We start from the raw sequence: 23022 nt of genomic DNA, 5'->3' as shown, positions 1-23022 counted from the left end.
AGAAAACAAGAAATAAAATCAACATAGAAATCACGGCACCACTTTCTTCCCATGATCTGCTTTCACAAATTAACTACAAAAGAGAAAACAGAATTACCTGAAGATTATTTGACACTTATAGTGCTAATTAATAAACATGGCAGAGAGACAGATGCTCTGCTAGTTACACTAGGAAGAATTTCTTCCTTTTCTCTAGGTGACCAAGATATGGACTGACCACAGTCACACCCATTGGGAGGACACTTTGCTGTGGTTGCTCTTAATTCCTGAGTAACCCTTTCGTCGCCTAATTCTCATACATAACCCACTGATTTCAAGCCCCAAAGGGTACTAGTTTTTTATTCCTAGGATTTGAGAAATATTTTCCAGCAGTAATAGCAAAATAAAGCCACACAGGGAAAATACTGATTTTTAGTCTCTTCAGCAGATGCTGTAAATGTTCGAGGTCCACGCTCAGAGGAAGTACCAATAATCCTAAGCATTCTAGTAAGAGAGGATGTGAAAAGGATTCAACACACTGACCCCTCGAGAGTGGACAGCTCACTGGGACTGCACCCAGGGCAGACAGGCTTGCAGGGGACTGTGCAAAGTGACAGTCAATGCCAAAAGCACAGATGAAGATGACTCAGAAGCTTTCGTTTAGGAGTATGGAAGCAAATTCTAGAAGAAATCTATACCTTATATAGTCCAGGAAATTATGACTCTAGTAACTTATAGTAAGTCCTGCCTTTGGTGCGACGTTTATATGGACTTTTCGTGTTCATTCCAGTCCTGTTTGTAGATATGATCCCATTTTTGTAAATGAATTTTTTAAAAAGCAAGTCAAAGGAACAGCTATGCGTGGCATATGCCTAGAAAAGAATCTAGAGAAATAACCACTGAACTGTTAACCATAATACCTGGGGGAGGAGGAAGAAAAGGGGAAGGGGTATAGAAGGTCGGGGTCATAAAGGGCTTTTGCTGTGTTCCTATAATCCTGCATTTTAAAAATATCAAGCATGTATTACTTTTCTGAGTATTTAAAGCCCAATTTAAAACTAAAATTTAAAAAGAAGCAACTCAGATATTTAATTTCCCATGTCCACGGCCACCATTTGGTTTTGTAAAACGAAGCCCACACACAGCTCCAGGTAGCACAATTCCTGTGCTTCTACCAATGCTTTGGAAGTTCATTAGCTCTACTCCATGAATTGACCTTATTTACAAATTTAGGAATTTTGTACTCACCAAGACGTAGTAATGTCTGAAAAGTTTCAGCTTTGCCAAGTTAATGGCAGCTGGGGAGAAGAAAGGAACAAAATGAGAGGCTACTTCTTTTCTCATTCTTAAAGCCCATCACATTCAGGTACCCCCTCAGTCAAGAAGCCAAGTCTAACGCAGATGAGTACCGCCCAAGGCGGGGGGTGGGGGGTGGGGGTGGGGGGGGGGACACGGAGCACATCTGTATTTCTGGAAATGCAGTTCGGCAGGGTCTCCCCCAGTCACCAGGAAGAATTTGGGAGTTGTGGCGGCAACATGCTGGGACTCCCAGCTCCAGTAAACCAGTGCACCTCCCCACTCCACATTCAGAAGCTTTAACCAGCCATGCAGAGAATACAGTGACACCAGAGAAATCGGCAGACACTACAAATCAGGACTCTTCCCCCGCCCCCGCAAAGCCATCATTAAACATTTCAGCTCTGCTACCGTGGCTACAGGGCTGCACACCCCAACAGGACCAGCCCCGGGTAGGTCCCTGAGCCCCAGCCAGGGGAGCCTCCAGCTAACTGAGGGTGTAAATTCAATTAACCCATGGGTGCGTCTTGCAAATTTCACTTAGGTTTTCACTAAGTGCCTTGTAACAGAGCCCTTTAAATACAACCTCCCCAGCTCTGCCCTACCTTCAAGATTGCTCAAGGTCAGGGAGCCGGGACAGCTAACTTCCTGCCACCGCCAATGGCCATGAAATATTGATGACCACAGAGGGTAGCCTGGCTCCCTCCCCGATTAGCAATTCTTTCATTCATCACAAACCTCCCTGCAGGACTCAAATTAATTTTGCTTAATAACATTTAATTACCGGTTCCCTTTAGGAATGGAACTGTGGGTGGTGAAGGAGCGATTTCCTTCTGTCTCCCTCCTCTGGCTCATGATTAGTCGGGGGCGGGGGGGGGGGGGCAGTCAAGCTTAGGATTCCCGGAATCCTGAATTAATCTTCAAGGTGATTATCAACTAACAGTATCTGCAAGAATCCGCTCTGAGAAACTGCGTGTGTCAATGAGAGAAGGTTCAGAAAATCTGAGAAATTCTAACTCTCCAAATTGAGAGGCTATAATACCCACATATAGAGCTGTGATGGACTCATGCACTCAAGTAACACCTGAAGAAGCTAAATGAAGTAGGCAGATCAGTAAAAGCTTTCTTATCTAGCAACCCCTCTGGCGGTCTTGCTATTTTTTAGATTAAATCTCTCTGGTTCTCAGTCCTTCTTCATCTACTCTGACTCTGGGCCAGGCCCCGGGATGCAGCAGTGACCACGGCGCCTGCCCCAGGGGTGGCTGCCATCCCTTAGGGAAGGAGAGGCACTGGATCACGGGCCAGCCACTCACAATGCTAAGCGCACAGAGTACTGGGCGGTGCGGGTGTGGGGTCAGGTTCTCCTCCCTGCCTGGGGGACAGGAGAGGCTTCACGAGGTCAAGATGTTAAAACTGAGAAGTGTCGGATAACTACGTCCCCAGATTTCAAACTCTGCACATTGGCATGAACCAGTGTTCCCTCTGTGTTCCTCTTTGCATGCGAGTCTCTGCTCACACTGGCGGCGGTCGACGACATGGCCAGCTGCTCCTGCACTCTGTCTGCCCCTTAAAACCAGGTGGCCTACGAGAACTGGGCCCCTTCCAAACAAGCAAATCAGTCTTGAATTTGGACGTTCAATCCTCTTCTTTGTGAATAACTGACAAGGAACAGCACCAACAATCAGACCATTTAAACAATAAAAATGCTTTACAAGTCTCTGCTGAATTTTGCTTGCTGAAATAAATCCTGGCAAATGAATCTCCTGCCTTTGCTTCAACAAGGAACATCAGCCCGACAGAGAGAAGCGGCATGTTTCTATTCCTGGATTTCAAGATGCTGTGCTGGGATATGCATGGTTGCCATGGCCACGCCCAATGAAGGGCTCCCAACTCAGACTAAGGGGATAGGGAGGAAGGACAGGATTCCCAAAGGAGGTGGTGTCCAAGCAGAGGCCTAACCGGGGCTCAGGAGGGAGCGAGAGTGGAGAGGCCGAGCGGAGAGAACGTTTGGGAAGAGCAGATACCAAGGTCTGGAGGTGCTGGTATCAGGTCTTGGTGCAGAGAAAGCAGCTCAGCACGGCTGTACTGCGGAGAGGCCAGGGACCCGGCCGGGCTGAGGACAAAGCCCAAAACTGAGTCAGATGCAGACCACGAGCTGCACTCCCCGTTGGTGCCAAGGCCCCAGGGAGCCTCTGAAGCGTCTCAAGCAGGGCAAAGCCTGAATCACATCTACATTTTGGAATAATCTCCCTGGAGAAAAGATGGAAGAGTCAGGAATAAGAGCCCAGGGACTTCCCTGGCGGTCCAGTGGTTAGGACTCGGCGCTTTCACTGCTGAGGGCCCGGGCTCAATCCCTGGTCGGGGAACTAAGTGCGGCCACGAAAAAAAAAAAGAAGAAGAAGAATGACAGCCCCATTGAGGTCAAAAACCTTGAATTTGTGGAGGTTCCTCTAAGAAGTGGCGAGGGATCTGTCAGGGCAGAGCAGTGGCAGGCCCGGAACAAGGTGGATCCTGTCTTAGTGGCTGGGGGAGAGGTGGGATGAAGGTGAGGGTACCAGAGAGAATTCGTCAGGTGAAGTCTGAGCCCCGCGCCATCACAGGAAAGCAAATCAGGGGCAGAGGGAGGGCTGACTGAGAGGAAGCAGAGGGGTCAGGTCACCGCAGGTCTCCACGGGGTCAGAGGAAGGGTGGGAGGCACTGCCTCTCCCATCCCCCTGCGATCTGCACCACCACGGCTGCCTGTCAGACACTCCGAGAAGTCAGGCAGGCCAGGAAGCACTCAAATAATGAGCCTGCACATGCACGTCCAGGCAACACGAGGAAACGTCAGCACGGGCACCGATGCCGTGCCACCCCAGGACACGTGCTGGAACGGATAAACGGACCTTGGGGACAACCGGTGTTGACTCTTAAGAAATGCAACCACAATACGCAGAGCTCAGGGTTGATCCCGAAACCCACCAGTCACGACAGACATCATTTCCCGTCACAAGACAGACATCTGTTTGCAAATCTGCTGCTCGTGGGATCAGGCTCCCGGGTCCCACATGGGTGTTCTAGTCACAGCCAAGGCTGTGAAGGCAGGAAGCAAGCTCACTTATTGTTGTAACAGCGTAGGCCCTGCACATTTGAACATCTTGCGTTCTAATTCCAACTGTGCTGCTTACTAGCTGTGTGACCTCAGATAATTCACCTAACTTCTCTGAGCCTCAGTTCCTTCATCTGTACAACAAGAATAACACCACCTACCACTAGGGTTGGCTGGAGAGACTGACTGACACCGTACATGGAAAACAAACAGCACACAGCAAGCACTGGATGACCGTCTGATGTTACAGCATTAGGACTGTATTAGGATTACAGCTGATCCTTGAACAACACGGATTTGAACTGCTCAGGTCCACTCTTATGTGGATTTTTTTTCCCAACGGTAAAGACTATAGTACTAGGGGACCCGTGGTTTGTGGAATGCAGATACGGAAGAACAGCGGTGACTGTAAGTTATACTCAGATTTTCGACTGCGCAGAGGGTTCGACTGCCCCAAGCCCCGCGTTGTTGAAGGGTCAACTGTTTATAGTTTTCCGATACCAAATGCGTCGCGGTGGCTGCCACATCTGGCAGGAGTCCAGGCTCTGGTAAGTGAGACGGGACCAAGTGGTGGCCCCGGGCTCTCCTGGAAGCAGGGCTGCCGCGTGCACACGCTGAGTCAGCACGCTGAGCAGGGGAGGGACCAGCTCCGAGGGTGCAGCCTCACCAGTGTGCGGCAATGGGCAGTGATGCAGCACGTCGCAGCCTGGAATCCCAAGCCTCCCCCTGCTTTTCTCCTAAAAAAGCTTTCCCTGCAGTTAAGAACGCTGACAGCCTGCAGCTTACTGGACCACGGCAGGGCTGGTCTCCCACGGGAGTGAAGGCTCACCAAGTCTGGGCTGGCTATTTCTGATCCCACCACGAGGAACAGCAAATATGGTAAAAGAATGAGCAAGATGAGAGGAAAAGTACCTCGGACAGGAGCCAGGAGACCTGAATTCTGGTCGCCGCACCATCGTAACTCAGTGTGCCCTAGCCTGGCCTGCCACTTCCTTCTCTGGGCATCAGTCTCCTTTAGAGGAGAACATCTTCATGGTGGGTTAGAATTTCTTGATGGCAGTGGCTCTTAACCAGGTGAGCACCAGAATCATCTGGAGAGCTTTATTTAAGGCTAGATGCCCAGGTTGCCCCTGATTCTTCTGCAACTGGGCCTGGCTATAAGGATTTTTTTTTTTTTTTTTTTTTTAAAGAAATTCACGTTCTTTTATTTATTTATTTATTTATTTATTTATGACTGTGTTGAGTCTTCGTTTCTGTGCGAGGGCTTTCTCCAGTTGCGGCAAGTGGGGACCACTCTTCATCGCGGTGCGCGGGCCTCTCACCATCGCGGCCTCTCTTGTTGTGGAGCACAGGCTCCAGACGCGCAGGCTCAGCAATTGTGGCTCACGGGCCCAGTTGCTCCCTGGCATGTGGGATCTTCCCAGACCAGGGCTCGAACCTGTGTCCCCTGCATTGGCAGGCAGATTCTCAACCACTGCGCCACCAGGGAAGCCCCGCTATAAGGATTTTGAAAAGCCTCCCAGGGAACGGGGAAGGGCAGGGATTGGGGGCAGGGAGGCAGCAGGTCCACCTGCTTCAGGAGCTCCTACAAGGCTGACCTCTTGTGGATTCCTCTTCCTCCCACTCACTCTCAGGAAAACAGCCATGACTCTGGATTTTGGCAAGTGCTTTATACTGATGAGAACAGAACAAGTGCGCAATGAGAAAAGAACAAGGGCCCGCGAGGCAGGAAGAACCCAGGTTCTCATATACTTAACAAGTCAGTTCTCTGACGCAGTAGCAAAAGAGCAAACGCACCCGATCTAGAGGAAACACCACACCTTCCCTAGACTTTCACCTTTCCTCTTTACACCAGTGGGTAACTAAACAGGCTGGCAAGAAGGCAGGTCGCCCCCTTCCTCCCCAGTGGTCTTCCCTGGGTGGTCTCGGAACCGTGACAACGAAGAGAACAACAGTGCTGGTGGTCACGTGAACTGAGTGGTAGCCGTGCACCAGGCACCAGCCTGGGCGCCCCGCATGCTTCATCTCACGTAATCCTCCCACCGGCCTCTAGAGGGAAGAGGCACTGTTACCACTGCCTCACAGATGAAGGACTCGGGCCTGAAGAAGTTTAGTAAATTACCAAGGTCACATAGCTTGCAAGTGGGGAGGCCAGTGCTCAAACCCGAGTCCTTCCCTCCAAAGACCAAGCTTTTAACACCTACACTTTGTGCTAAGAGAAAGGCAATTCATGGCTTTGTAATCCACTGGCAGCTCAGGGGTGTGATGGTGGCTCAGAGTGTGGGCAATGCCCAGGAGCTGCCAGCAATCCAGTACTGAGGAGTCAATACTGGATGATCCATGGGACACACAGAGGCAAAGGCCCACGACAGCCACTTAAAGGGTGAAAAATTTCCAAAACAATCCTTCCCTGGGTGCAAGGAAAGCCTCGGGGCGTGAAAACATCCTCACCTACCCATCACCTTTTTCTCCTGCTTCCTCCCTGCCACGCTTCAGAGGGAATTTTGAGTCAGGCACAAAAATTAAAGAAACGAGTGTGATGGCAAAGTCTGGACGGCAGGAAACTCACTCTGACTCACTCTCAGTAGTACCATTTCCACAACCTGCTTCAGCCTCGGGCTCAGGCCCACTCTGTACGGGGGAAAGGGCTGCTTCCCCTGTTCACAGTCAAGCACAGACCTGAAAGCCAGGCCACACACTGACCTGGGACCCCACTGTTCTGAAAGGGTCCTTTCTGGGGAGTGATCAGCTCATGGGGTGCCCTCTGGCCTCCATTAAGAAGAGATTCCACTAACGCATCTCGCAGAGAAGGTATCAGGAGCAAGTACGGGAAGGGTGCGCTAATACAAGAAGAACTACTTAGAGAATGAAATTCTTTGACATTCAAACTGTTGGGGGTTGTGTGAAAAGTGGTTCAAAATACATTTCCAATACATACTTAAATCAATGACCCAGGAGTGGTCAAAAGTCACTGAACTTAACAGTTAATGACTGTGCATCTTACTGTAAGCAAAATTTTATCTTAAATGACTAATAAAATGAAAGAAACAAGAATGGCCCAAGAGAGCGGCTGATGGCCATCCCACACGAGGAAAGTAATTCTATGAAGACTTTCACTGTCAAGTCAAGCAAGTTTCTGCCTTTCACTTCCCTTATACTCTAGAACCACACCAAAGGCCCTGCTAGAGGAGGGGTCCTCAGGGCCAAGCTGATCTCAGACTCTGCTCCTGTCAGCCCCTCCCATCACGTCCCGTCTCTGGAAGTTCGCAATGAGCTGAGCTGAGCAGAGTGTCTGGGACTCCCCCAGCCCCAGGGCCGCCCACTGCACAGATTCAGTCCGCGGCGGTGAGGAAGACAGTCAGACATCCCACTGCTTGAAGACACAGCTGGTTAACAGCGGACAGCACCTTCTCAATAAGAGAACCGGACCTCCCTGAGTACTGCAGTGATGGAGAAGAGCTGGTTTCAACTGTGTCTGTCTCAAGACTCTCAGAGTCAAATGCGTGCTGACACCCCTAGACAGAGAACCACGCCTGGAGCCAAGGTAAGCCGCCAACCCAGATTACTGACCAGGCCCGCTGGGTGGCCGTGGGAGGGACCCCTCAGGCAGTTAGGTTCCCAATGTTTTAAAGGCCTAATAAAAAACTGGTAATGTGACCATGATGAGGCTGGTTCTCAGCCTGAGAACGTGAGAGGCCCTTTTGCTTTTGGTTGTAGATTATACGAACTCAGGGTGGTATCACTGGCTACATGATTATTTCAAAATGTTGATCAGAAGCTGTGATTAGGTTCACGACATTGAAGGAATTTTGTGTGATCTGTGGAGGGAAAGTAGTGAGACGAGGTTTTGGTGCTTAAAGAAATTAAAAATCACTGGGCTTCCCTGGTAGCGCAGTTGTTAAGAATCCGCCTGCCAATGCAGGGGACATGGGTTTGAGCCCTGGTCCAGGAAGATCCCACATGCCGCAGAGCAACTAAGCCCGTGTGCCACAACTACTGAGCCTGCACTCTAGAGCCACGAGCCACAGCTACTGAGCCACGTGCTGCAACTACTGAAGCCCGCGCGCCTAGAGCCCGTGCTCCGCAACAAGAGAAGCCACCGCAATGAGAAGCCCACGCACCGCAACAAAGAGCAGCCCCTGCTCGCCACAACTAGAGAAAGCCCACGTGAGGCAACGAAGACCCAATGCAGCCAAAAATAAATAAATAAATAAATTTATTTTTTTTAAAAAATTAAAAATCACTGTATTAAGCCAGTCTCATAAAATACACTTTTTTCTCTCATTCTCTCTTCATGACAGTCTACTTAGCTATGGTTTGCAGCCTTCCTAGGGTCACAGACTTGTTTGAAAATTTGCTGAAGGCCACGCACCCCCTCCCCGCGCCTGAAGTGCCCGGTGGCACACGCCAGGGTAAGGCACTCACGGATGCCACGGGAAGAACATCAGAGTCAGAGGGTCGCCACACACTTCAGTGAAGTGGCCCTGAGCACAGGACAGAATCCTTCTGAGAGCTCGACATATGCCCCCTCACCTCATGCCTTAAGAGAGGCAGGAGCTTTATGAGTAGTTCTATCACACTGCCGGAGAGAAAGCGCTCTGCCTGCGAACGCTCCACCCTTCTGGCGCCGAGGACTGTTACAGTGCTCCCGTGGCGTGCGTCAGACTGCTGGCACACAGGTGCATTTACAAGTATGTGCTCTAGCTACACGCGGACAAAAGGGGGCATGAACATCTTCTGAGGGACCAGATAAAGGGAATCTCATCTCTTCTGCCTCTTCTCTCTTATCATCAGGAAACAGCGCTCCAGAGCCAGGAGCCCAACAGACTGCCCTCCACAGCGGGGGGCAGACACTAGCAGACGGCAGTTCTGGAGGAAATCAGCCTTGCCCAGGCCGAACCCCGTCCTAGAGCACCGCCCGCAACCCTCACCTCCAGCCCCAGGCCCACGCTGAGGAGGTGGAATCACGCCAGATGTGCAGCCGGGAGGCTCCGGCTTCTCCTGCCCTCCTCCTTCCCCTCCGGGCTTTTGACCCAGAGTCTCCAAGTTTAACCCAATCACGGTCCTCAGTGCCTAGCGCATCAGTGCATCTGGGGCCACCTTAGTTTCCACTTGGAAAGTGAAAAACAGTTTGGACAAACATAGCATTATAACCAGGAACTGAGGAAGAGGTGCTTTTTCACATGGGCCAGGCGGAAGGGCACAACCCAAAGCCCTGCTGGTAAACAGAGGAGATCCATGTGAAAAGCCATCTTGCTAGTTAAAGAAAAGCACCAATTCCCACTAGAGTAACAGGTCAGGTAAAATATCAGAGCAGATGAAGATGCAAAAGCTGTTGGGGCTTCCCTGGTGGCGCAGTGGTTGAGAATCTGCCTGCCAATGCAGGGGACACGGGTTCGAGCCCTGGTCTGGGAAGATCCCACATACCACGGAGCAACTGGGCCCGTGAGCCACAATTGCTGAGCCTGCGCGTCTGGAGCCTGTGCTCCGCAACAAGAGAGGCCGCGATAGTGAGAGGCCCGCGCACCGCGATGAAGAGATGGCCCCCACTTGCCACAACTAGAGAAAGCCCTCGCACAGAAACGAAGACCCAACACAGCCATAAATAAAATAAATAAATAAATAAATAAATAAATAAATAAAGACTTTAAAAAAAAAAAAAAAAAGCTGTTGTTCCAATCAAACAACAAAGAACACAGTTCTGGATACAAAAGTTGGCGTTCGGCAAATACTTAAAGGCAGTGATTTCTTACATCTATGTGAGCTTAATAGCTTTCAAAGTGCTCAGTATAGAGTGAAATCAGTCAACAGCACTACATTGCAGGTACGGTTTTTAAAATGGTATCTCTTTAATGTCTACAACAGCCAGGAGCCGGCAAACTGTTTCTATACAGGCCTGGAGAGCAGGCGTCTGGGCCTTGTGGGCCGGGGACCTCTGCCACAGCCCCTCAACTCTGCCACCTCAGCACAAAAGCAGCCACAAACCACAGGCATACACACTGCACAGCTGTGTTCCAGTAAGACTTTATCTATAAAAACAGACAGAGGGTATTTCTCTTCCTTTCTCATCAGTGGGTTTTTCATTAGGCCTGTTTATATGAACATATCCAAATAAAACATTTTCCCCCCCGTGAGTTGCCAGAATGAACAGACATCTTAAATAGTCATAGAATATGGCCAAGTAAGTCTGAAGCGGGCTCCGTAGGCACAGGAGAAGAGAGCCAGGCAGGCTTTCACTCCCCCCACGGTCATCGTGACCACCAGAGACTCAAGAAGCCTTGTCTCTAACATACGTTTCTCAAACTTTCAGTCTCAGGACCCCTTCACGCTTTTAAAAACTTACTGAGGACCCCAAAGAGCTTTTGTTAATGTGGGTGGAGTCTACCAATACTTACCGTATTAGAAACTGAAACAAATTCCAAAACATTTAATAATTCATTTAAAAGTAACAAAATAAATAATCCATTACATGTTAATATAAACAATGTTTTCCTTATTAAAAAATAACTCTTTCAAAAAAATTTCATGAGAAGAGTGAAACTGTTTTCCATTTTTGTAAATCCCTTTAATGTCTAGCTTAATAGAACACAACTGGATTCTTGCATTTGCTTCTGCCTTCAAATCTGGAGTGAGGGAGTGTTTTGGTTGAAGTCTATAAAGAAAATAGGGCCTAATCAGATGTCGGCCTTCTCAGAGAACTGTGAACAGCCGTCTTTGATTCTGCATTAAAGCTCGACAAATGGTAGCTTCTTAAAGATAGGTGAGGTGGGGAATCTGAAACTGTAGCAATGAACTTTCTTTTCTTTTTTAGATTACTGGGTTTTTTAATTAAAAAAAATTTTTTTTTTAATTTTTGGCTGCATTGGGTCTTCGCTGCTGCACACGGGCTTTCTCTAGCTGTGGCGAGCGGGGTCGCGGGCTTCTCATTGCGGTGGCCTCTCTTGCTGTGGAGCACCGGCTCTCCGTGCACAGGCTTCAGTAGCTGCAGCACACGGGCTCAGTAGTTGCGGCACGTGGGCTCAGTAGTTGCAGCACGCGGGCTTCAGCAGTTGTGGCTCACAGACTCCAGAGCGCAGGCTCGGTAGTTGTGGCACACGGGCTTAGTTGCTCTGCGGCATGTGGGATCTTCGCGGACCAGGGATCGGACCCATGTCCCCTGCACTGGCAGGCGGATTCTTAACCACTGCGCCACGAGGGAAGTCCCTGTAGCAATGAACTTTCGCACTCTGTCACAGTAAAATCCACTGGTCCATCTTACACTCTGAATGGATCTTTTATTCATGCATGACTGTGTAACATACACTGATCAGGTAGAAAATATTGTTCCACTGAGTTAAGCAGATCTCTGAAATACTGAAACTTTTATCATAAAATATTTTTAAAGTCACATTTGTTTAATATCACCCCTGCTCACATCAGATGTCTGTTAAGAACTGGGAAGCCGTCAAGCTTACAGTGGTAGATTATAAGTTTTCCTAAATTAAAATCTGTGCTTTCGGGCTTCCCTGGTGGCGCAGTGGTTGAGAGTTTGCCTGCCAATGCAGGGGACACGGGTTCGAGTCCTGGTCTGGGAAGATCCCACATGCCGCGGAGCAGTGAGCCACAATTACTGAGCCTGCGCGTCTGGAGCCTGTGCTCCGCAACAGGAGAGGCCGCGACAGTGAGAGGCCCACACACCGCGATGACGAGTGGCCTCCACTTGCTGCAACTGGAGAAAGCCCTCCCACAGAAACGAAGACCCAACACAGCCAAAAATAAATAAATTAATTAATTAAAAGGGGGAAAAAAAAAATCTGTGCTTTCAAGTGAAAATTAGATCACTGACAACAAATATTTTTAATTGTTTTCCTGAAGTGACACATTCACTTCGTTCATTTTCAGGAAAATGTTTGTTAAAAGCCCAGGTCTGAGTAAACATAGTTCAACTGTCATCATTCTTTCAAATAAAAACAGTGTCCCGAGAGAAAGCAGCTAGTTCGGCTCACAACTCAAACAACTGCACACGTGCTTTTCCTCAAGATGACCGCCACACCCCGGTACAATGCAGAAGTGCTTCCTGGGTACTTCTCATTCCACACAGAATGGTAAAAGACATATATTCAAGGGTTGAGACTTAATAACATTAGTGCTTTCTCCTAATTCATCAAGGTCATTCTTAAGTGAAGTGAGCCTTTTTCACCCCCAGGAAGTAGATGGCAATGAAGAATGCAGTGGCCTGCAGTGGTCACTAACAGTTTGGTGCCACTGTCCTGAATCATGCTAAGGCGCCAGCTGTTTTACCCACCTCTGCTTTTGCACCATCAGTGCAAACATCAACAGCAAAGAAGGCTGATAAAGTCTTATCATGAAAAAAGTTCTGATCCCGAGGACCCTCTTGAGAACGGCTGCCCTCTCCGGGCCACAGCTACTTTCAGAACATAGAGGCAGCTGGGAATGAAGCCTTTCCTCCACAACCTCTTCAACCAGCCAATCACCATTTGTTTAAGTGCTTTTGAAGCTCACGTGAAAGCTAAGGTTCCGAAGAATGCTTCCGCTGAAATTTCCTCAGAAACAAAAGGGGAAAAAAGAAGATGCTGAGAAGCAGAGACTGTTAATTAGATGTATGGTGTGTCTCCCCAGTCCAGTCCTCTGAGGTAATGACACTGGAGACAGAGAAGGGAACAAGGGTGCAGGCTCAAAGGCAGAAAGAGCCAGTGACCCCTGGCAGGCAAAACACAGCGCAGCAGAGCTGGGCGCACCTGTGAAGACTCAACGAAGCCTCCTCGCAGAGGCTGTGGCACGGCAGTGACACTAAATGACAGAGCACCTGAGAGAAGCCACCACGTGTGACAGAAGAGACAAAGACACGACTTAAGGACGGTGGGCAGCTTCGCCCTTAATGTTTTCCTTTATACTTTCTCAGCTTCTGTCAAAAGGAATCTAGACACAAAGTAAACAAATCCAAACCCACATTCTTTGAAAGCAACATGCCCCCAAATAGCTGGAACGCTCCTCCCACTCATTACCTATGAAATTACCCACTCCTATAAAAACTGACCACCCCGTACCCTGGGGCCGCTCTCGCCTTCTGAGATGGCCCACACTCTGTGGAGTGTGTTTCTCTCTAAATAAATCCACTTCTTACCCATCAAAAAAGAAAAAAGAAAAGAAAAGAAAGCAATATGAATCCCACGTGCAGGGAGAAAAACTACAAACAGCCTTTCCCCCACTTGCAATCAGTCAGCCTAGACTGCACTTAAACTGACATTCTTAAGCCCAAGTCGCGGTCAAGGTCACGTAATGAGTCAGTGGAATAATGAGACTAAGAATAAGAACCAAAGTGTCAGGCTCCATCCAGCCAAAAGCTTCCAAATCCAGTAGGAGACTTTATTGCCCACGGCCTCTGCTCTGTCAGCTGCCTCCAGGATGGGCTAGATCTCAGGCAGGGCGACCTGAGGAGCAGAGCGGGTCAACCGCAACATTCCAGAACCAGCAGGCGGTGGGCAATGCGCTCACTCAAGCTCTCCCGTGCTGCCTCACCTCCGTCCTGGGGTGGCCGAGCAGGGCACGGCCGCTCAGCAGCCGTGCCCGAGGACGGTGTGCCAGCACAGCGTGCTGTCCCCGAGTTCTCTGCAGGGGAGACTTCAGCCGTGGGGACACGGCCGCCCTGTTTCTGGAAGGGTCACAAGCAGAACCATTCTTCAAAGTTCAGAGTGAAATATGCATTTGTGGATTAGCTCAAAAGCACCCCACAACCTAAATCAGTTCAGTGAAAGAACACGAATCAAGAAGACACCCCTATTCTAATCAACTCTGTCCCTCTTTCAAAGGGCTTGTGATATCTGCTGACGAGACATGGGTGCTTTCTTAATGGTGTGTCCCCGAGAACGGTGGAACGAAAGCCCTGGTGTGCCTGCGTGACTTCCCGTTTTCATGTTCGCTCTCTGCTGAAGAGGTCCCATGCTGTCACCTGGTGGAAAAAACAAGAAACCGCCTTGCATGCCCCAGGGGATGACAAAAGCGTTCCTGTTCCATGAAGTTTCTCTTTACTACAGGTGCTGGGGGACAACTGTGACCCCCCATCTTGGGCTTCACTTGCTGTGTTGTCCACCGCAGGCAGGACACTTTACTAACATCCTCAGCCAACAATCAATGTCTCAGGGAATAAATGGTCACAGAGACAGTTAATTACCACAGTCGCCCCCAAGCCCTCTAAAAGCAAAGTGGAGAAGGCAGAGAGGTGTCAGAGGATCAGAACAACGGAGAAGGGGAGAAGGGAGTGGTGAGGAAGGAATAGAGGAATTCACAAAGGGGTAAGGATGAAGCCAGGAAGAAAAGTACAGATAGGACTTCTCTGGTGATCCAGTGGTTAAGAATCCACCTTCCAATGCAGGGTACGCGGGTTCGATCCCTGGTCGGGGAACTAAGATCTCATATGCCGCAGGGCAACTAAGCCTGCACACCGCAACTACTGAGCCCGCGATTCACAACTAGAGAGCCCATGTGCTGCAACTACCATGGGACAACGAAGCCTGCACACCGCAACTACTGAGCCTGCGTGCTCTGGAGCCCACGCACCACAACTAGAGAGAAACCCACGCGCCGCAACACAGACCTGACGCAGCCAAATAAATAAATTAATAAAAAAAAGAAAAGTACAGATAAAACTTATCAACTGGAAAACATTACCCTTGGGAGTTTTAGACATTTTCAGTCAAACAGTCACTAAAATGAACCCAGAACTACTGAAGTGTAAAAAGATGAAAAAGTTAAAATGTCTCATTTCAATATATTAAGGTAAGAGAAAGACCTATTCATTAAGTTACAGAAATAATAAAACCAACTTTTTATATAACATGCATAGAAGAAGGAAAAAAAAAAAAGGTAAGAATATGCCCAAACAATAAGTTCCCAGAAGGTGGGTTTTTATTTCCTGTTTGTGGCAGTGTGCTTTATCAAGATTCTAATTCATGGTTTATTTTTTGCAGCTTTCCTTTACCCCACTCCAAGAAGGCAGAACGGCTCTCTGAGATCCGTGGCTCAGAAAGCCAGGCTAAAAGCAAAAGATTTCTGCAGACCACGTTCCAGCTTAAACTCACTGAAAAGAATCTATCCCAGAGGGCATTCCAGAGGGAGAAGGGAATCCAGGGCCTTTGAAGGAAGAGAGAAAAAAACAAAAAAAAAGCTATTTCCTGGGACTAGAAAGAGAGTTGGCACATTCTGCAAGTGGGGCCTTATGGCCACCTGGGAAGCTGGGGGCACCTTGGGAGCCTGGAATCTGAGTACCGGGGCTCCCAGCCTGGCATGACCCTCACACACCAGGCTTCTCACAGCAAGAACGCTTCACGGACCCAGAAAGCAGGAATCCCGACAGGAACTACTACTGTGGGCCCCAAACTGGAGATACCCCAGCGAGCACTGTGCTCTCGGTAAGAACGCCGGGATCGTGCCTGACACTGGCGTGAAGCCTTGAAGTCAGGTTAATTCAATTTAAAGAAAATCATGTGATATTAATTGTATAGCAAATGTGAAGGAAGATGTGTACCTACTATCCATTTTCCAAAATGAATCTACATTACTTTTACAATCAGAAAACAGGTCAGCAACAAAATTTTATTTAACAAGAACAAATGAATAATCTGCCTTAAAGAACATTACTACCAGCACCGCGTGTGGGATTTCATGGATCCAGAGGCCGACGGGACCTTTGAGAGAGCATGGCTCCTCAACCCGCGGTGGCCTGAAATCCCCGCGTGGCCCACGGCAGCCTGTAGTCGTGGACATTATTCAAATAAGCCCAGAAATGCAAAACATTTTCTCTGTGGTTTCTTTTCAGACTTAGGAGGCATGGTTCAAAAATCAAGAAGATGCAAAAGGGTTATAATGGCACAACCATTTAAAAATCAGAGAGTTTCAGAGGTTCTTTCTGGCATGAGTCTCTTTTTAAATTAATACTGACACAACTATTTTGAAAGCGTGTTAAATCAGCAGGAAGGGATGCTTTACACACAGCCATTCCCAATCCATAATACCTCCTGTTCTCACAGTGAAGTGCAATCTGGTCCTTCCAAGACAACAGTTTCTCCTCCTGACTCAGTTCTGAGAAGGTGAAGATCACACTCACGAGTGGAGATAAGCAGTCACCTCCAGGCCTTACACAACTGCTCTCGGTAATGCTCCCCACCTGCCTCACCACCAAACAACCTGGGGCTGCTCTTACAAAGCCCCTAGGGCTCTCCCTTGGGCACCCGCCTTCCTGCTCCACCCTCAGCAGTGCCCAGGCATGTAGCTTTAGGGAATGCTGTCCAGCACCCAAAGGAACTTGCCTTTTCCATCTGTTGCTGATGCTTCTTGTAAATGTCTGATTGACCTAAAAATAAACATTTGGAGAACAAAAGGTTAGCTAACAAATTTGCACTCCTCTCTATTTTCAGCACTAGTAACTTGAGGCCTTGAATTTCTCAACCATAAACTTAAAAGGCTGGACTAGATGATTTTAGAGCACTCTCCCTAGACAACATGATTGTTGATAATCAACCCTTCAGCATGTACGGTGCCCAAGCCTGAGGGTTAAAGATGCCCTCTGCTGGCTCAAAAAAGCCTGGCAGAGACCTGGGTGTGAGGGTATAGATCAAAACACAATAACATAACACTCTTCATCTTTTTCTACCTCATCTCTCAGTCCCACAGCTACGCCCCCGCCGCAACACAGCTAGGACAATGCAGCCTCAGTGAGTTCGCCTGCTACCTGGAGAGAACGGACGCTGTAAGAAGGTCACAGGCCGACTCCCGAAGTCTCGGTCTAGGAGCTGCGAGCACAAGGCCTCATGCAGACTCGATACTTCATCGACCTGAGATTTCTAACTTCGCTGAAAAAATGCCAAGACTTCAGGGAATCTTTTCTGGCTGTGAGGTGCTGGTAACTAATTACCATTCAGACAGGGGGACGTGATCGTTCTTAAAGAAGCTGTAGACCAGCGCTCCAGGCAGAGTTCGCAGGCGCCGAGGGAAGGGCTGTGTGGGAGGAAGGGCACAGCACAAGCAGACATGGTACAGGCGGAGGAGGGCGGGGGTCGCACAGGCCCGGGCTGCAGTCCTGGCACAGCTGCCCACTCTCTACTCAACCGTAAACAAGTCATTTCTCCTAAAACCTCCGCGGTTTGCCCACCTGTGAGAGGTGAATGGCGCAACCTGTGAAATTAAGTGGCACAAAGCTGACACTGAACCAAAGCTGGCTGAATCTGAATGTTTAAAAAGATTTTTGATACTGTTTCTTAAACTACCTCTCTAGTACTTGAGTTTTCTCATTTTACAGCAATTTTCAGAGAGTTTACCTTGAAGAATCTTGCCATCTGGCACCTGCTCCTTAGTGCTGTAATTAACAAACGGCAGGAAATGGCCCCTTGTAGCTCCAGAGCGCATCTGGGGCTTCCCCAACCCCCCAGGTCCTTTCTATGTTACTGTGCAAATGTGGCAGTGGGGCTGAGGCTCTGTTCCCTAATAATAAGATGCTCTTTCTACCTGAAGACAATGCTGGTCATCCTGTTACAGAAGCCTGAACAGGATACGGGGAGGTTGTGGAGATTAAGAAGACTCACTCGTGCTCTCTCTCCTATGCTGGCAGCTGTCTGCTCTACCTGCTGAACTGATGCATGTACACACGTGACGTGTGACGGAGTTCGCGTTAGGAGTGAACCTAAACAACTGGCTGGAATGAGGATCACACTCCACTGGCACCACGTTCTAAATACTCAGAATAACTGCATGACCTGATCGACCCCAGGAGTCTAAAAATATTAATTCACTGCACGGGGCACTGCAGAGTGGAACACCTCACTTCTAATAAAAGGTAGGTAAATCTATGTTTTTAAACTTTATTCTAAAAGAATTGATTGCTTTCAAGTAGCCACGGAACTAGATCACTATGAAGGCGAGTGTTTGATTTTTGTTAGCCCTTCTTCCTCTAATTGCTTCCTAATGAAGCAAGAAGTTCCTTCACTTTGATGAGATCTCACGAGGATATTCTTTCTCATCAACCACTGACTTGGCACTAACGTGTCTTTACACACAATCAAAGCACAATACATACACGCATCTAAAGCCTGCCACTTCCAGGAATGAAGCAAACCATTCTGAAGATATCTGCAATGTTTATGAGCTGAGAACTATCACTAGTTTTATGTTAATAAACTTCCTCACTTTCTACCTCATTTGGCAAGATGAGGCCGTTTATGGGCGTTCTTCAACTCCCTTCCCTTTAAATTCATTCTGCTATTTTATGTTGCCACTAAGTTCTCATCTCAAGAATCTTCTCTAGTGTCTGAACTGCTAAAAGCCTGTGCCAGAGGAGCGTTATCACAATCTACCGGGGAACCTGAAAGAGACAAAAATTCCAAGGTCCTGCCCCTGGAGACTAATTCAGGTGAGCCTGGGGCCCAGGAAGTTGTCACTTTTAAACAGATGCCCTGTGTGATTCTGACCAGCTTGGGAACGGCGGGTTCAGCCATCGGGCTGGACAGACAAGACCCCGGTGCACACGCAGCCTCCCTCCCCGCAGGCACTCACCATACCACCGGGAAGAGGATGGCTCCACAGCACAGCAGGTCCACCAGAAACAGGGAATCCTTCCACAGGCCATACTCAGTCGTCCCCTCCTCGGTGGACTCTATGATGATATAGGCCACGTTTGCCAGGACCTGCAGGACACAGAAGTGGCTGAGGCCCCAAAGCATGGACAGATCTTTACAAGAGCAGCCCCGATGGGGGGGGACACCGGGACCTACAGGCCCCAACCTGGGACCACAGCGTGGCTTCCAGGTCCACGTGCTCTTGCAGAACTTTGCTTCCCTCCGATCAAGAAGTAGTCTCCGTGCCTCCTCGAGCTTGCGACTGCTCTGACCAATGGAGGGTGGCCGTGACTGACACATGTCACTTCCAAGGCAGGTCACGCAAAGGACACTGCCCCTGCCTGGCTCTCACACACCTTTGGAGCCCCGGTCTTATAAGAAGTCTGGCTACCCTGAAGCCGCCCTGCCGGAGAACCCAGGCAGAGAGAGAGAAGATGCCCGAGGAGTCCCCACAGCTCCCGCTTCATCTGACCAAGTCCTCCCAGCCCAGGAGACAGAGGCAAGTGAAGACAGCCCCACCACCGTCTACCAGAACGGCATGAGACCTACCAGACCCACCCACGTAAGCCGCTGCCGAATTCCTGACCGACAGAAAATGTGAGACAGAGTAAACAGTCATTGCGCTGCGAAGTCACTAAGCCGTAACAGGGCGATCTGTTACGCAGCCACAGACGACCGGGACACTCTGCTCTGTAGGCACCTTCAGCCTCAGCAGTGGCTCAGGTGCTGAACAGGTGGCACTTCACCTCCCCTCCAGCCACCTCCTCAGGCCTGAGATCTCACGCGTGGGGCCCCTGGCTCTCGGGGACAGATAACAGGACTGTTTTATCAGAGACCAGAGCGGCAAGGAGGGCCAGTTTCAGCCCAGTGGGTGAGTGGCACGTTGCTCCTCAGAGGAAAAACCCGGGTCGGCCTGCCCCACAGGGGACGCGGCTTGGTCCCCCGCACCGAGGTGCGTCCGCGTCCACGGCCTGCTTCAACCTCCAAAGTGAAGGGTGTGCCTTGTATGTTCGGTCCTGTCATTAAGCTCTTAGCGTGTTATGAAAAGTCCCTCAGCTGGCTAAACAGAGAGAGCAATATTTTAAAAACCGTGACACTATTGAGCGTAAGGGAGACATAATTTATGAGATATTCTTTCGAAGATTATCACTAGGTATGAAAGCAGAGATTAGAATCCCACCTCTGTACTCCACGCGAAGTCCATGGTCCCAAATACTCTCCTTCACTGCTCTAAAGGGAATTCTCCACACTTCTATGAAAATGTGAAACCTGTCGTGCAATGACTTGGCAAGGGTAGTTTCTCTTTCCATCTAGGACTTAACAGTTAAATCATCACTGAAGCCATAGTTCACTTAACACAAATGCAAAAATTAGCTTGAAATTTCAGTCTCCCACCGACACCCAGCCTCTGGGTTCCTCCTGCAGCCCAGTTCCTCCTAAACGTCTGCATCTGTGGCTCTGTCCATGCAGACAAAGTGGGAAACTAACAGCTTAAATGCTTAATTCCATTTTGTCCTTAGTTCACACCCTTGACACGAGACACAAAATGTGCCCAGAAGTGCTGGTGTGGAACCAAGCGCCAATAATGGTCTCGAAACTCCATTTTTACATCACTCACTCCCTACTCAGAAAGGCACAGCGGCTCCCCATGACCAAAAGGAAACAGTTTCAACTGTTCAAGGCTGAAGCTCAAGGACTTCCCAGACGATCCTTACATTTAAATACTCGTAACTTCCTCATATTTAGTTTTTAAATGGCCTTGTTTCCTCAGAGCGACCTGCCACGTAACCTTGTGGGGAACAAAAGGGGGGAAGCTGGGAAGGTGTGTCCGTTATATCACAGTTTAGGCTATGTGAGGAAGAGTCAAACTGGAGGGGAGGGCAGCGGCTCCTAGAGGGAAGGCGAGACGGGGCAGGACCGCACGGGGAGGAGCACCCCAGCCCACCGCCTCCGAGCTCTGAGACCTCGGCAGGCTGGAGAACTCAGCCCGGCAGAGAAGCGGCCCCAGTGGCTCAACAGCCAAGACCTGCCCAGCGCCTCAGCATCTCCTGTACACCAGACAGTCGTGTCATGTTTGCCTCTGTCATGTGTCTTACCTTAAAATCTAGGCAAGGCCCATCTCCACCATGAAGCTCTTCCGGATCATTCGAAGTGGGGTGAACACTCTCTCGTTGGAAACCTACAGCAACTGGTCTGTACCATTCACTTGGCACTAGTGTGTGCCCCTTATTATTGAACGTGAAGATGGTTTTGCCGCAAACATTGCCAAACCGCCAATCACCAGAGTGGAGCAGGCCGACCTGGGTGCCCAGAAAGTTGTCCCTCTCCCACCCTCACCTGCCACACTTACACTGTGCTCCAAAATGATTGGCTGACGAGAACAACTTTATCAAATAGAAGCTCCCTGGTCAAGCAGAGCTGAGGAGCTGTGCATCCCTGCTAGGACCTCTCTGTTTAGTATGCGTCCCTTACGTCCAGGTTCTATATCCAATAAGACTGTTACACATAAAACAAGGTTCCTCTCTTGAGGGGCTCACAATTTTATAAAGTTGGCCTCAGTCCAGGACCCCAAACATATAAAGCATTTAATGTTTGCCCCAATGTCTCATATTCTACCTTGTGGAAAACTCACTGGTGTCATTCAGTTTTAAAATAATTTGTTGGGAATTCCCTGGCGGTCCAGTGGTTAGGACTTGGCGCTTTCACTGCCGTGGCCCAGGTTCAATCCCTGGGTGGGGAACTAAGATCCTGCAAGCTGTGCAGCATGCCGGGGGAAAAAAAAAATTGTTGATCGAGTCACGGTGTACCCAAGCTTCTTTGCTAACAGGACCATCTTGTTACAAGGCAAACAGATTCCCTAACTTCTCAGCAGCTCCCTATTCACATGCTGGCTTAAAGATGGTGGATGGTGGAGCATCCCCCAGTGCAACGACCTGAGGTCTAGGTCTGGGAGAATTCAGAAAGAGAGGCCCAGTCTTCAATCCCAAAGGCAGAAGCGGGGGTTTGCAGGAGAACTGACTCCCTCTTCCCAGGCCAGCCTGGAGCTGAGCCCAGCGAAGTGTCAAGAGAGAACGAGGACTAGGCAGGACTAGGGCTCCTTTACCTGAAGCGGGATGACGATCATGAAGATCTTTTTGTCTTTATCAGAAAGGATGTGCTTAATGAAAGCCCAGCCGGTGCCAATGAGTGCGATGGTGATGAACAGCAGCGCCCCTTTCAAGCTGCAAAGGAACAAAATGAACAGACACCAACGGGTCTCTTTAGCCTCTCACTCTGAGACTTAGAGTCTACAGCTCATTCTATGATTTCATGCACTTCCTGCAAAAGACAGGCGGCCAAACTCAGGGAATTCACCGCCAGCGAGCAGCACTTTCAGGCACACAGACAGTTAGCTATGCACCCCGCCATGTGCTCGGCAGGAGCACGTCGACAGCCCCGAGTTCTCAAGTCGGGACAGCCACTGTGCGCCACGCGCCTCGGGCCTGGCAGGAATTTGGCAGGCTGCCCTGGGAGGGCAGGGCCAGTCAACGTGGGGCAGGTCTCGTCCTGCCACGGCTCCCCCAACTTGTCTGGCAAGCCACGCCGCAGGATGGGTGCTTCCTGTGTCACTCTGCATACTTACAGATGAGTGATGTAGTACACCACAGCCCACCCTTCGATCGGGAAGCCCTGGGAGGAGATATAGTGGTAGTCGATCTGCAATCAAACAAGTGCATTTCAGAAAGATCATCTACTACACGCCTTACATTACACACAGCAGAACAGGAAATGCCACCAGAGGCCCTCGTGGCGGGGGACACCCGCTCCCAATCCCTAATACTGAGCTTGCTGATGCACAGTGAAGCCTGTGAGCGCACTGCAAATGTCAGGTAGCTTGAGAAACTTGACGCAAGGGTTCCATGTCACTAACACCTAGTCCGGGTCCCTCTTTTTTTGGCCGTGCCACATGGCATGTGGGATCTTAGTCCCCGACCAGGGATCGAACCTGCACCCCCAGCATTTGAAGCTCAGAATCTTAAGCACTGGGTCACCAGGGAAGTCCCAGGGCTCCCT

The 23022-nt window shown here is 49.5% G+C and overlaps 1 protein-coding gene across 2 annotated transcripts in view; it reads right to left on the bottom strand.

Moving 5' to 3' along the window:
- The window catches only part of GPR107 (G protein-coupled receptor 107), a 76369-nt gene that overhangs the window by 18389 nt on the left and 34958 nt on the right, over positions 1–23022 (bottom strand). For both annotated transcript variants that reach the window (XM_007194501.3, XM_007194502.3), the window contains exons 11-15: positions 22592–22665; positions 22073–22190; positions 18908–19038; positions 16669–16712; positions 1228–1277 (exon numbers count right to left, since the gene is read on the bottom strand). In XM_007194501.3, the coding sequence (XP_007194563.1) occupies positions 1228–1277; positions 16669–16712; positions 18908–19038; positions 22073–22190; positions 22592–22665 (417 nt within the window). The remainder of the gene's footprint in view (positions 1–1227; positions 1278–16668; positions 16713–18907; positions 19039–22072; positions 22191–22591; positions 22666–23022) is intronic.

This window comes from Balaenoptera acutorostrata, chromosome 6 (assembly GCF_949987535.1).
Source record: "Balaenoptera acutorostrata chromosome 6, mBalAcu1.1, whole genome shotgun sequence".
NCBI classification, from domain to species: Eukaryota; Metazoa; Chordata; class Mammalia; order Artiodactyla; family Balaenopteridae; genus Balaenoptera; species Balaenoptera acutorostrata.
This window is presented reverse-complemented; position numbering and strand designations above follow the sequence as displayed.